Here is a 13,280-nt window from a genome sequence, read left to right as displayed (position 1 = left end):
TTGAAACAAGTCTATGAGATTCATGGGAATATTCAATTTTATTTCTGATTAAGCCAACATTACAAAAAATTGCTCTGCAAAGTTCAATACTTTAGAAGCAAGTAATTTTTGAAGGTTTTGGCGATAGTGTAGATTATTTATTAGCAAACTTTATTTTGCAAACGTTGCTGAGCATTCAAACCCCGCTTCAGAAACAGGTTCTGCGCCTCCCGTTCTAGCTTAGTTAGTTCTTTCACAACCGGAGTTAGCTGTTCCACGTGGTCCTTATAACCGCTGCCAGTGTTCAGTCGCTTCTCACCGTACGTGACCTTTCCGTCGAACTCATTCATCGGTACCTTCAGGTTCTTATCAATTATTTGAATGGTCACATTCAGGTGGTCTTCGATTTCTGCCAGGTACATTTTTTCGTCGTACCACATGCAACAACCTTTCACATCGGTTAGGTTTGTATTCCAGCAGTTTTTGCCACGCGACGAACACCACTGTCCGTGGTACCAGACTTTCTCCGGAACGGTGGATATGAGTGAAATAGCGAGACCCATACGTTCGGCGCGACCTACTCGACCGATTCTGTGTACGTAGTTACTCTTCTCGTCCGGTAGCGTTACATTAATGATGAAGGGTAGACCTTATTAAAGAAAACAATTGCTTGTATAACTATATAGCAAATTAAACGAGCACAGAAGGATAACTTACCAGAGACGTCGAGACCGCGTGCGGCCACATCAGTACAAATCAGAAACTTGACTTGTTTGTTCTTGAATTTATCCAGATTTTCTTTGCGCTCCTGCGGCCTACGGTCTCCATGCAAACAAACGCAGGAATACTTCATTCCTCCGACCTGACGCAGGTAGCGTTCCATATTATCGCAATCCAACTTGGTGCGACAGAAAATGATAGCTCGATCCATGTTATGTTCGTTGATAGCATTAATAGTGTACTCGCCTTTAAGCATCTTGACAGCTTCCGATAGGGTTTCGGCAGTATTGGATCCAGGTCGAACATTATCATTAGTATGGACACCATCAGTTTTAACGTGCGAGCGTAGCGACTGCCAGCTGGTGTCCTTTTGGGGATCAACGTAACAAACGACGTGATGAACTGTTTCCGGAACGGCGTCCTCTCCTTTTAGATCGACCCACGTAGGAAAATGCATCATTTTTTCCGCTAATTTTTTAACTTCGAAAGAGTGAAGTGTGGCACTACACACGACCATTTGCAATCGACATCCATCAGCGTTAATTTTAGGGATTTGTTTATGCAGACGTTCGATCAGCTCGGTGTAACCTTGCTTGAGAAGACCATCTGCTTCATCCAGGACGAAAAAACGACAGCTGCTTAGCAGAACATAACCGTTGCTGATTAAATCTTCCAGGCGACCGGGTGTGGCTACTATAATGTCGACGCCACTCTGCAGGACATCTATTTGATCTTTGATTTTAACTCCTCCGATAAGAAGCAGTTCTCTAACCTCAGGATCCTTCAAATGTTTCTTAAACTTTTGGATCTGATTAAAGGTTTGTTCAGCCAATTCGCGTGAAGGTTCAATTACGAGCGCCTGAGGAGCATTCGGTTTTGGTTTATCTTCTGCATTAGATGAACTACCAGTATTAGGATTCAACGTTAGGTGATCATGGGGCACTTTGCAAACCGCTGTAAATCCTTCAGGAATTGGATACTTAAAGTCGGTTTCACCGAAGTTGAACGCCATTTCGGCGTTCTTCAGAACTACAGCCGGGAAAAAGTTAGCCTTTCGTAGGTTACTGTCGGTGATTTTAAAAGCCAACCCCAGCATAACACCGTTCTTAGAATAACTAATCTCTCCCTTGTCCAAATCCAACAGACATCCAATCACATCCATTTTTCCAAATGCATCCCCGTAGCTATCAAACTGCTTGCAGTTGGACTTCTTACCAGTCCCTCCAAATCCAAAACCAAACTTATCCGTTCCCAGATCCAAATTAGCATGCTCCGTAGACCAACCAACTCGGCAGAGGCCTTCATCGGTTACCGTTGCCTCGTAATAATACTTACCCTTTCCGCGCACTCCAGTTGTACAACGGCATCCGTGCCACTCCTTAAATTCCCGCGACTGACACCGCAGTCCGTCCGGAGTGACAGCCATCGCATTACCCCGATCCGTGTAGGAAAGTGTCCACGGTTTCGCCCTGTGTCCGATGGCTTTCCCTGCCTTGCCTTCCCGGATGTCACGCAATCTCTCCCACACAATTTGCAAAATGGGCAAGCAGAAAGCGCCGGTCTTACCGCTACCCGTCTCGGCTGCCATCAGCACATCGCCGCCACCGAGAATCAAGGGAATCGCTTCCGCTTGTACATCCGTCGGTAGCATCCACTCCATTTCATCGATTGCCTTTCCGATCTCCGGCATAACGCCGAACTCTGTGAAATGAAGAAAAACAAAACCACTTTTAGTGAATTTATTTTAACAAACATATTCCGATTTTACCTTCAAATGCTGTCATTTCAAAAGTAGTTTAATTTTCTGAAATTCCACTAAATTTAGCAATTATGCGAAATACCTATAGGACCGAAAAACAAAAATCGATGCCACAAGCGGCCTTATTAATGTATATTGATGTAAAAAACGTCAATCCCTATGAGGCAAAACATGCTGTGTTACTTTCTTCTCAACCATAGTTCGACCGGAATGAAAAGTAAAGTGTGCAACCGGAAATGAGTCGGAATTCTGGCTGCCCACTAAGAAGCCCAAAAAATTGTTTCAAATTCGTTCAACGAACGTCCAACGATGGACGTTTGTTGAACGGTCGTCCAACGAACGTCCTTCATTGGATGATTTCGAAACCAACCGTTCTTAGGAGTGGTTTTATTTCGTATTCCGTGACATAACCGATCCTAGTAAGAATTAGCCGGAATATGAGTTAGAACCTGGCAGAATTCCGGCTCATTTCCAATTGAACTTTACTGGGCTGCCTCATGTTATCAAGCAAAAATACGTTGTGTTACATAGCGGTACTTTCCGAGCCTTAGCTTGACAGGAATGACATTTGGTGCGCTCTTTGTTTACTTGGCTGATCAGCTGTTCTTTAGAAAGCCTGTGAACAGCTGATCACCAACAGTAAACAAAGAGCGCAGCAAATGTAATTCCGGTCCAGCAGGATCTCGGAAAGTACCGCTACGTAACACAGCGTGTACTGCTTCATGAACAGTACACGCTGCGTTACATAACGGTACTTTCCGAGCCCCTATTCGACCTGAATGACATTTGGTACGCTCTTTGTTTACTTGGCTGATCACAGGTTTTCTAAAGAACAGCTGACCTACCAAGTAAACAAAAAGCGCACCAAATTTTATTCAAGTCGAGCTGAGGCTCGGAAAGTAACGCTTGTAACACAGCGTATCTTGGTTGCAGGAAACCAGGTGTCTTTCTCAAATATCTTCACATTTTATAAAAAAAAGTGTCTGCATTTGTCTTCAACTGCTAGGATTCTTAATCGGTTATTTATTTTGAGCCAGAATTCTGCCAGCAGTCAGTCAAACATCCGAATAAATGTCTTCAAAATAAATACTCGTCTTCACAACATTTCAAATATCTTCAAAATGAAGACAAATCTTCAAATCTGGCATCTCTGCTTGGTTGATTCCCGCGGGTTCCGGAATGAACCAGTACACGGTGCGTTACATAGCGGTACTTTCCGAGCCCCTAATCGACGGGAATGACATTTGGTGCGCACTTTGTTTACTTGGCTGATCAGGTGTTCACAGGCTTTCTAAAGAACAGCTGATCAGCCAAGTAAACAAAGAGAGCGCAGCAAATGTCATTCCGGTCGAGCGGGGGCTCGGAAAGTACCGCTATGTAACGCAGCGTGTACTGGTTCATAGTAACACAGCGTACATTATTGCTTCATAGCACGCAGTGTTTGGGTTTGGTGTTTGGATGCGTTCAGGCAACGCCAAAAAACATTAAATTTCTGCGATTGTGCTAATTAAATTTCGTATTATGGCAGCATTTGAAGGTATAATTTATTAATCGCACTGTAGCTTACGCCAAGAAAGTTACACCCTTCAATAAACAAAACGGGAAAATTGTGTTTGGCGGAGAAAATTAAAACCTATCTTTTCGATTTCACAGAGTTCGGCGTTATGCCGGAGATCAGCCAGGCAATCGACGAAATGGAATGGATGCTACCGACGGACGTACAAGCGGAAGCGATTCCTTTGATTCTCGGCGGCGGCGATGTGCTGATGGCAGCCGAGACCGGCAGTGGCAAGACTGGTGCTTTCTGCTTACCAATTTTGCAGATTGTGTGGGAAAGATTGCGTGACGTCCGGGATGGCAAGGCAGGTACAATCGGACACAAGGTGAAACCATGGACACTTTCTTACACGGATCGAGATAATGCAATGGCTGTCACTCCGGACGGTCTGCGGTGTCAGTCGCGGGAGTTTAAAGAATGGCACGGATGCCGCTGTACGACTGGTGTGCGCGGCAAGGGCAAATACTACTATGAGGCAACGGTGGCCGATGACGGACTCTGTCGAGTTGGTTGGTCCACAGAGAAGGCCAATTTGGCTTTGGGAACGGATAAGTTTGGTTTTGGATTTGGAGGGACCGGTAAGAAGTCCAACTGCCAGCAGTTTGATAGCTACGGGGATGCGTTTGGGAAAATGGATGTGATTGGATGTCTGTTGGATTTGGACAAGGGAGAGATTAGTTATACTAAAAATGGGAAAGCCCTGGGTCTGGCATTTAGAATCACCGATAGTAACCTGCGAAATGCCAAATTTTTCCCAGCTGTAGTTGTGAAGAACTCCGAAATGGCTTTTAACTTTGGTGAAACAGACTTTAAGTATCCGGTTCCTGAGGGATTTATTGCAGTTTGCAATGTGTCCCATGATCACCTAGCATTAAATCCAAATACTGGTAGTGCAGCTGCTACAGAAGATCAACCAAAACCGAATGCCCCCCAGGCGCTCATAATCGAACCTTCGCGGGAGTTGGCCGAGCAAACCTTCGACCAGATTCAAAAGTTTAAGAAGCACTTGAAGGATCCCAATGTTAGGGAACTGCTTCTAATCGGAGGCGTAAGGATCCAAGATCAGTTAGAAACCTTGCAGAGCGGTGTCGACATTATAGTGGCCACACCAGGTCGCCTGGAAGATTTGATCAATAACGGGTATGTTCTATTAAGCAGCTGTCGATTTTTTGTTCTGGATGAAGCCGATGGACTGCTCAATAATGGATACACCGAATTGATCGAACGACTGCATAAGCAAATTCCCAAAATTAACGCGGATGGATGTCGGTTGCAAATGGTCGTGTGCAGTGCAACACTTCACTCTTTCGAGGTTAAAAAGTTAGCCGAAAAATTGATGCATTTTCCTACGTGGATCGATCTGAGAGGGGAGGATGCCGTTCCGGAAACGGTTCATCACGTCGTTTGTTACGTTGATCCGCAGAAGGACACCAGCTGGTGGGCACAACGCAAGCACATCACAACCGATGGAGTGCATGCCAAGGATAACGTACGCCCTGGATCCAATACTGCGGAGACCCTATCGGAAGCGGTCAAGATACTTAAAGGGGAGTACACGGTCAATGCTATCAACGAGCATAACATGGATCGGGCTCTCATTTTCTGTCGCACAAAGTTGGATTGCGATAATATGGAACGCTACTTGCGTCAGATCGATCCAGTAAAGTACTCCTGCGTTTGTTTGCACGGAGACCGAAGACCACAAGAGCGTAAAGGAAATCTGGAAAAGTTCAAGAACAAACAAGTCAAGTTTCTGATTTGTACTGATGTAGCCGCCCGCGGTCTGGATATCTCTGGTAAGTTATACTTTTAATTTTAATATAAACAATTGCTGATCAAGTGTTTCTTTTCGATAAGGTCTACCCTTCCTCATCAACGTAACCCTACCGGACGAGAAGAGCATGTATGTACATCGAATCGGTCGAGTAGGACGCGCCGAACGTATGGGTTTGGCTATTTCCCTTGCAGCTACTGTTCCGGAAAAAGTGTGGTACCACGGGCCGTGGTGTTCTTCGCGTGGCAAAAACTGCTGGAATACGAACCTCACCAATGTGAAAGGTTGCTGTATGTGGTACGATGAAAAAATGTACCTGGTAGAAATCGAAGAGCATCTAAAAGTGACCCTTCAACAAATTGATAAGGACCTCAAAGTACCGATGAATGAGTTTGACGGAAAGGTCACGTACGGTGAGAAGCAACTGAACACCGCCAGCAATTATAAGGACCACGTGGAACAGCTAACCCCGATTGTGCAGAAACTGGCTCAGCTAGAACGGGAAGCACAGAATTGGTTCCTGAAGCGGGGTTTAGTGGCATCTTCTCAAGGGACAGCTGATTTCATTAACGATGATGAGACTAGCACTGTGGCCGTTAAGGAAAATTCTGATGGAATTTCTGCAACAGAGCTAAACGAGAAAGTCAAAGAGCCACCTAAAAATAAACCAGCTGAAAGAGTAACAACTAGTACACTCAATCGTTCAGCTACCTCTGATCGTTTTCAAGAGCTAAACGAGAAAGTCAAAGAGCCACCTAAAAATAAACCAGCTGAAAGAGTAACAACTAGTACACTCAATCGTTCAGCTACCTCTGATCGTTTTCAAGAGCTAAACGAGAAAGTCAAAGAGCCACCTAAAAATAAACCAGCTGAAAGAGTAACAACTAGTACACTCAATCGTTCAGCTACCTCTGATCGTTCTCAAACGCCCCAGAAGAAACAAAAGGTCAAGAATGGAGTTGCAAAACCTATGCAAAGTATCCACAATCAATCAGACCCTGGCGATAATTCGAAGGTTCGTGGTGTTATAGTAAAGATCATTCCCAAGAGCTATCCTAATAGACAACTGAGTACGGAGGAAGCCAGCCAGATCCGGAAAAGAGTATTGGCACTGTTGGTGGAGCAAAGAGCTAGCAACAATGTCAAACCCGTCTTCACACAGTACGCCACCCTTACGTCAGGCTGTATGGTTTTCTACTGTGCGGGTGAAGGAACTGCCAAATGGCTTGAGGGACAAGCCTACTGGAATACAGTGGACTGCATCACTGAAAGGGATTCGGGATCCCCGAAAAAGTTCAAGGCGCTTGGATATTTCAAGAAAAGTGCTGAAGAGACGACTGAATTCATCCTCGGGATGATAGAGGCTCAAAATAAGTTATCGACCTCTGGATGGAGAACATTACAACGAAGGAACACTGGAACTATGGCCGCCCTTGTCTTTGAAATTGACGCCATCTCTTGGGAGAAACTAAAGCGAAGGAAGTTTTGGATTAATTTTAGCTACGGCCTGAAAGTTAAGCTAAAGAACTTAACTAAGAACGACCAGCACGCTTCTAGAAAATCTATCAAGAAGTAAGCATTCGGAGGAGCGAACAGAAATGGATTCTCTGATTTGATAATTGATATAAGAATGTTGTTTCGACAGCAATGTGTATATATTAAAGTTCTATTTCGGTCAAATTAATTTTTATTTGATCGCGTTGGTATTAATATCGTTTGACAGTCCTATGTTATAACGCGAATTTGCAGTAGGACCTTAGACAATTTCTTTCATTTTAGGAGCTTTGAATCCAATATATTTTTATTATAAAATATGTACATTGAAATTTAGCATTGGTTTAATTGCTTTGACATAAACTTTCTATACACACAGAGAACAGACATCCATGATCGAACAAATATGTTAATAAAATTTGTGTAAACATTTAAATCACAGAGAACAGACGTCTTCAACATTCCACTTGTGTAAAAATTCCCTACGTTCTCGAATGTAGTTGGGATATCTCCATCAGGTGCGCACCCGTCGAAATGTTTTTTAGTAGCTGAGCTCGACTGAATTGACAGCGGTTACACGGCTCACAGAAACGAGGCTTGCTACTCCGCGAATTGACAGTTTTTGGTGAGGCCAGAGAAATCGTTGAGATAAACGGATTTCTCGAAAATTGATTATCTATCTATCTTCTATCTATCTATCTATCTATATAAAAGTCAATGTTTGTATGTATATGATCAATGGACTCCCAAACGGCTTAACCGATTGCCGTAAAAATTTATACATAGTAGAAATTTGTTATGGAGCGTGTTTGTGTGCTATTGGTTGGGGATTATCTGTTCACCAGATGGCGCTACGGAACAAATTGTGCTTTCCTCCTGTTTCGTTGAAAGTCGCAGCAAAGCGCGATAGGTATTAGCTAGATAACAATATTTAAGCTCTTACGGTGGAAAAAATAATGTGTAATGGATTCTGTTTATCAAACATACTCTGTCGAAAACACCAAACTTGCATGATACATACCCAGAGCCCAAGAAAGTTCGTTCAACGAATATGGCATCCTGCCTCACTGTGCCCTAGGTACCTAGATCGGAGTTCCGTAGTTCGATTCAAGTTACCGTAAAATGGGGCAACATTGATCACATTTTCCCGGGCCCCGTGGTGGTGGAGGAACGCTATGTGGGAAGCTGAGCTGCAAACAACCGGGCGGGTCATAGGCGGTGGATAATGCTTAGTCGCGATAGCAACTAGTTGTGATTCGCGACCCGAACCATGTAGCGGGGGCTGACTGCGAGTGTGGTAGGACGAGGTAGAGGGCCCTACGCGTTCTAGGCCTAAATACTATATGCCCTAAAGCAGCCCTGACAAGGCGAGCCAGCGCCGCCTTTAAATAAGCGCTTAGCCTAAATCTCTCCCTTACCGTAATCCTAGCATAGCATGCTCAGGAAGTTCAACAAGAAATTTCGGATGGACAAAATTGGCACAGACGTACGCAACGGAAACGGACAAGAGACTGGAAACTTGGGATATGGAACTGCAGGTCGCTTAACTTTATCGGGAGCACTCGCATACTTGCCGATATAGTGAAAGACTGCAAGTTCGACATTGTGGCGCTGTAGGAGGTGTGTTGGAAGGGGTCTACGGTGCGGGTCTTTCGCAGGAACCACACCATCTACCAGAGCTGCGGCAATACACACTAACTGGGAACAACTTTTATGGTGGTGGGGGAGATGCAAAAGCGTGTGATCGGATGGTGGCCGGTCAGTGACAGAATGTGCAGATTGAAGATCCAGGGCCGGTTCTTCAACATCAGCATAATTAACGTGCATAGTCCCCACCTTGGAAGTAGCGATGACGACAAGGACGAATTCTACGCGCAGCTGGAGCGTGAATACGATCGCTGCCCAAGACATGATGTCAAGATCGTGATCGGCGACCTTAATGCTCAGGTTGGCCAGGAGGTGGAAAACAGACCGGTAATTGGAAGATTCAGCGCCCACCAGCAGACGAACGAGAACGGCCTAAGACTAATCGATTTCACCACCTCCAAGAACATGGCCATAAGGAGCACCACCTCCTGCACCGATACACCTGGAGATCACCGCAACAAACAGAGACGCAAATTGATCATGTTCTGATTAATGGACGGCACTTCTCGGACATTATCGACGTAAGGACCTAGTGAACAGTGTAAGATACCGGCGCCCGCCGCGGTATAACCTGGACCGACTAAGGGAAACAGCGCTGCCACCGGAGTAGGAGCTCATCGATGCTCCCTTTGAGGACTGCTGGACCAGGACTAAAGCAGCCATAGGCAGCACTGTGGAGAGCGTCGTCGGGATACGTACAGAGGAGTCGACGGAACGATTGGTTCCATGGCGAGTGCCAAGATATATTGGACGAGAAGAATGCACCACGCGCAGCGATGTTGCTTCAAGCCACTCGTCAGAACGTGGAGTCATATCGACGGAAGCGAAAACAGCAGACTCGTCTTTTTCAGGTCAAAAAGCGCCGCCTGGAAGAGTCTGAGAGAGAGGAGATGGAGCTGCTGTTTCGCTCTGAGGAAACCCGGGGTTCTTCAAGAAGCTGAATGACTCTCGCAACGGTTTTGTGCTGCGGGCCGAAATGTGTAGAGACAAGGAAGGTGGCATCTTGACGGACGAACGTGAGGTGGTCGAAAGGTGGAGGCAGTACTACCACAGACTAACAGACATAACACTCAAAAACAAAGCTTCGCCCGCTTTAACGGTCATTTTAAATATATTTGTAGTTGGGACTGTGGCCACATTTGAAATTATGGCGCCACTGACATATAAACAAGCATATGGGGGATAGACCACTAGTGAAAAATTGTTCCCAAACCTGAGGGGTAACCCACCAGTAAATGAGTGTTTGGGACTGTGAATAAAAGGCGGAGCTAGTGTTCTGGGAAAATTGTCGGATCGATGTTTTTTGAGGGAATTCCCTCATAGTGTTATGTCTGTTAGTCTGTGGTACTACTATGAACATCTGAATGGTGCGCAGGCGGACAATCGGGCGTTCGAGGAGGACGATTATGTCTGTGTCGCAGCCGACGGGGATGTACCGGCGCCCACTATGAATGAGGTTAACGAGGCTATTCAACAACTCAAGAACAACAAGGCAGCTGGTAGGAGCGGAACTCTTCAAGGTGGGTCCGGAGAAACTGACAGAATGCATGCACCGAATAATCGAAAGAATCTGGCACAGAGAACAGTTATCGGAGGAGTGGAAGGAAGGGGTCATCACCCCGATATACAAGAAAGGCCACAAATTGGACTGTGAAAACTACAGAGTGATCACAGTTCCGCCTATCACCGCTGGTAAATGGATTTGTCGGGAGTTATCAGGCCGGTTTCATCAACGGCAGATCAACAAACGACCAAATCTTTACAATACGGCAAATCCTCCAAATATGCCGTGAATACCAGGTCTCGACACAACACCTGTTCATCGACTTAAAAGCCGCATATGAAAATGATGGACGAGAACGGCTTCCCTGGGAAGCTGACAAGACTGATAAAGGCTACGATGGATGGTGCAAGGTGTTGTGTCAAAATTTCGGGTGGCCTCTCGGGTCCGTTTGAAACACGCAGGGGATTAAGACAAGGCGATGGGTTGTCCTGCCTGCTGTTCAATATAGCGCTGGAAGGTGTAATGCGAAGAGCGGGTTCAACATGCGGGGCACGATTTTCACGAGGTTCGAACAGTTCGTGTGCTTCGCTGACGACGTAGACATAATCGGTAGAAACAAGGAGACAGTAGCTGATCTGTATACCCGACTGAAGCGCGAGCACGAGTAGGACTGTAGATAAATGTGTCTAAGACGAAGTACATGCTGGCTGGAGGAACCGATCGCGACAGGGAACGCTTGGGCAGTAGTATTACGATCGACGGCGACGAGTTCGAGGTGGTTAACGAGTTCATCTATCTAGGCTCATTGGTGACTGCGGACAATAACACCAGCCGGGAGATCAGAAGGCGTATTATCTCTGGAAGTCGTGTTTACTATGGGCTCCACAAAACTTTGAGAAACGTGCACAATGCTCGAGGAGGATCTGTAAGCACTTGAAGTCTTCGAAAGAAGGGTGCTGAGAACGATCTTCGGTGGTGTGCAGGAGGATGGCATGTGGAGGAGAAGGATGAACCACGAACTTGCGCGACCATATGGTGAGCCAAGTATCCGGAAAGTAGCACAAGGTGGAAGGGTACGGTGGGCGGGGCATGTTGTGAGGATGCCGGACAACAACCCCACCAAGTTGGTTTTCACCTCCAACCCGGCAGGTACAAGACAGAGAGGAGCGCAGCGTTCCCGGTGGCTGGACCAAGTGGAGCAGAACCTGGCGAGTATCGGGCACCTGAGAGGTTGGAGACAAGCAGCAGTTGACCGAGTGACGTGGCGGAATATTGTGGAACAGATTAAATCATGATAATATGATGTATAATCAGGAAATATAATAGGGGAGACCGGGGCTGGTTGGCCGAGTTTTGCTTTCGGAATTTCTGTACTCATTTTGGTTAGACTTTTTGAAAACCGATTTGCGCTGTCATGAAGATGCAACCCTTGAGCACATATGTAATTTTTTTCATTCATGAAGAACAATTAGGGAAAAAGTTACTAGCAAACAAATGCGGAAAGAAAAATTGGCCAACCAACCCCAGGGCTGTGGTAGGTTGGCCGAGTTTGGTAAAATAAGTTAAACACGTCAAATGTATCAGTGGATATCGTTTTTTCGTATATACGCAAGGAAAATAAAATCGACTCTTCACTTTTTAGTCTTTTTAACCTTTTTGGACTTACCTTTGGCAGCTTTAGTGAACTTTTTACCAGTTCTCGCTGATTTTTTTTCCTCCGCCAGCGTACGCTTACGTTTGATTCCATTTTTCTGCTCCTCCAATACTGCTTTTATTGGGGAATCGGTCAAAATTTGTGATGATCGGCGTTTAAGAACTTGCCACTTCTTCGAATCAGATCGTGCACTCGCCTTGGGAAGAGGTCTGACGTCTTCAGAGAGGCTTACATCTGCAGCAGATTCTATGCTATTGGGCGAGTTTTGTTCGAGGTTGGGTCGATCTGTGACAAATCCTGCCAGAAGCTCCTCATGAGGAAAAATTTCAGGATTGAAGCGGCACACGCCAGAGACTCTGAAACCTGCTTTGCATTTAATTCATAAAATATCGGAATCAACTTTTTTATAAACAATTTCCGACTTTTAACGATTCTAATCTCTTATTTCTATTTGGTAATAATTTTAAATTATTTTTATCACTTATTTCTCATGTAAATTTTTCCTTATATTCATCAATATTAGCATAATATCAAATTTTGCTTTGAAAAAGATTGGCATTTCACAAATATCAAAGTGTACATTACTCTACACTAAATTTACAACTCGGCCAACCAGCCCCGCACAGAACTCGGCCAACCTACCCCAATGTATATTTTCGAGAACAATCACGATTTACACAAACAAATATAAGGTTACACTGGTAACCGTTATACCATTTTGTTGGGTTTTGAATACCCTTTCCAGGAGTACAAAGTTATTGGAAATCGGATGTAAAATGATTCGCGTTACACATATTATTTTTCAGAAACAGAAATTTACTCACCAGTGCCGAAAAAAGAACAAACGTGCTCCTGTACAAACGACACCACCAAAACACCTGAAATTACGTCGGTACATTGGTGACCTAATACCTCACAAAAATCACTATAGATGTCGCTACTGCGCATAATAGCCTTTTCATAAAAGGCACTCGGCCAGCCAGCCCCGGTCACCCATATATTGATCACATTTTCAAACGATTTTCGAATAAATTTCACGATATCAATTAGATGTAACTGTTTGTATTTTTAAATCAGGTACTGATGCCCATAGATTCAAATTGTTGGGTGATTTTTGTTTTTGCGCAAAAATGTAATAATTTTATTTTGAATTTACAATCTTTGCTCTTGAGGTAACTTTGACCAGTCGAA

The 13,280-nt window shown here is 44.9% G+C and overlaps 2 protein-coding genes across 2 annotated transcripts; one reads left to right on the top strand and one right to left on the bottom strand.

Moving 5' to 3' along the window:
• Window positions 1–129: 129 nt before the first annotated feature.
• LOC131690638 (ATP-dependent RNA helicase Ddx1) lies at window positions 130–2,607 on the bottom strand. Its single transcript, XM_058976558.1, has 3 exons — window positions 2,468–2,607; window positions 697–2,400; window positions 130–628 (listed from the first exon to the last, which is right to left on the bottom strand). The coding sequence occupies exons 1-3, from the start codon at window positions 2,481–2,483 to the stop codon at window positions 141–143; spliced, it is 2,208 nt and encodes a 735-aa protein (XP_058832541.1). The 5' UTR covers window positions 2,484–2,607; the 3' UTR covers window positions 130–140.
• A 1,267-nt stretch (window positions 2,608–3,874) lies between these two features.
• Window positions 3,875–7,606, top strand: LOC131690558 (ATP-dependent RNA helicase Ddx1-like). Its single transcript, XM_058976434.1, has 3 exons — window positions 3,875–3,995; window positions 4,112–5,812; window positions 5,874–7,606. The coding sequence occupies exons 1-3, from the start codon at window positions 3,980–3,982 to the stop codon at window positions 7,364–7,366; spliced, it is 3,210 nt and encodes a 1,069-aa protein (XP_058832417.1). The 5' UTR covers window positions 3,875–3,979; the 3' UTR covers window positions 7,367–7,606.
• The last annotated feature ends 5,674 nt before the right edge of the window (window positions 7,607–13,280 follow it).

Source organism: Topomyia yanbarensis, chromosome 3 (assembly GCF_030247195.1).
Source record: "Topomyia yanbarensis strain Yona2022 chromosome 3, ASM3024719v1, whole genome shotgun sequence".
Taxonomy (NCBI): Eukaryota; Metazoa; Arthropoda; class Insecta; order Diptera; family Culicidae; genus Topomyia; species Topomyia yanbarensis.
This window is presented reverse-complemented; position numbering and strand designations above follow the sequence as displayed.

Coding starts and splice junctions, on each gene's coding strand:
- LOC131690638 (XM_058976558.1), bottom strand. Junction 629..696: donor ACGCGGTCTCGACGTCTCTG/GTAAGTTATCCT, acceptor TTCTTTAATAAG/GTCTACCCTTCATCATTAAT.
- LOC131690558 (XM_058976434.1), top strand. Junction 5,813..5,873: donor CCGCGGTCTGGATATCTCTG/GTAAGTTATACT, acceptor CTTTTCGATAAG/GTCTACCCTTCCTCATCAAC.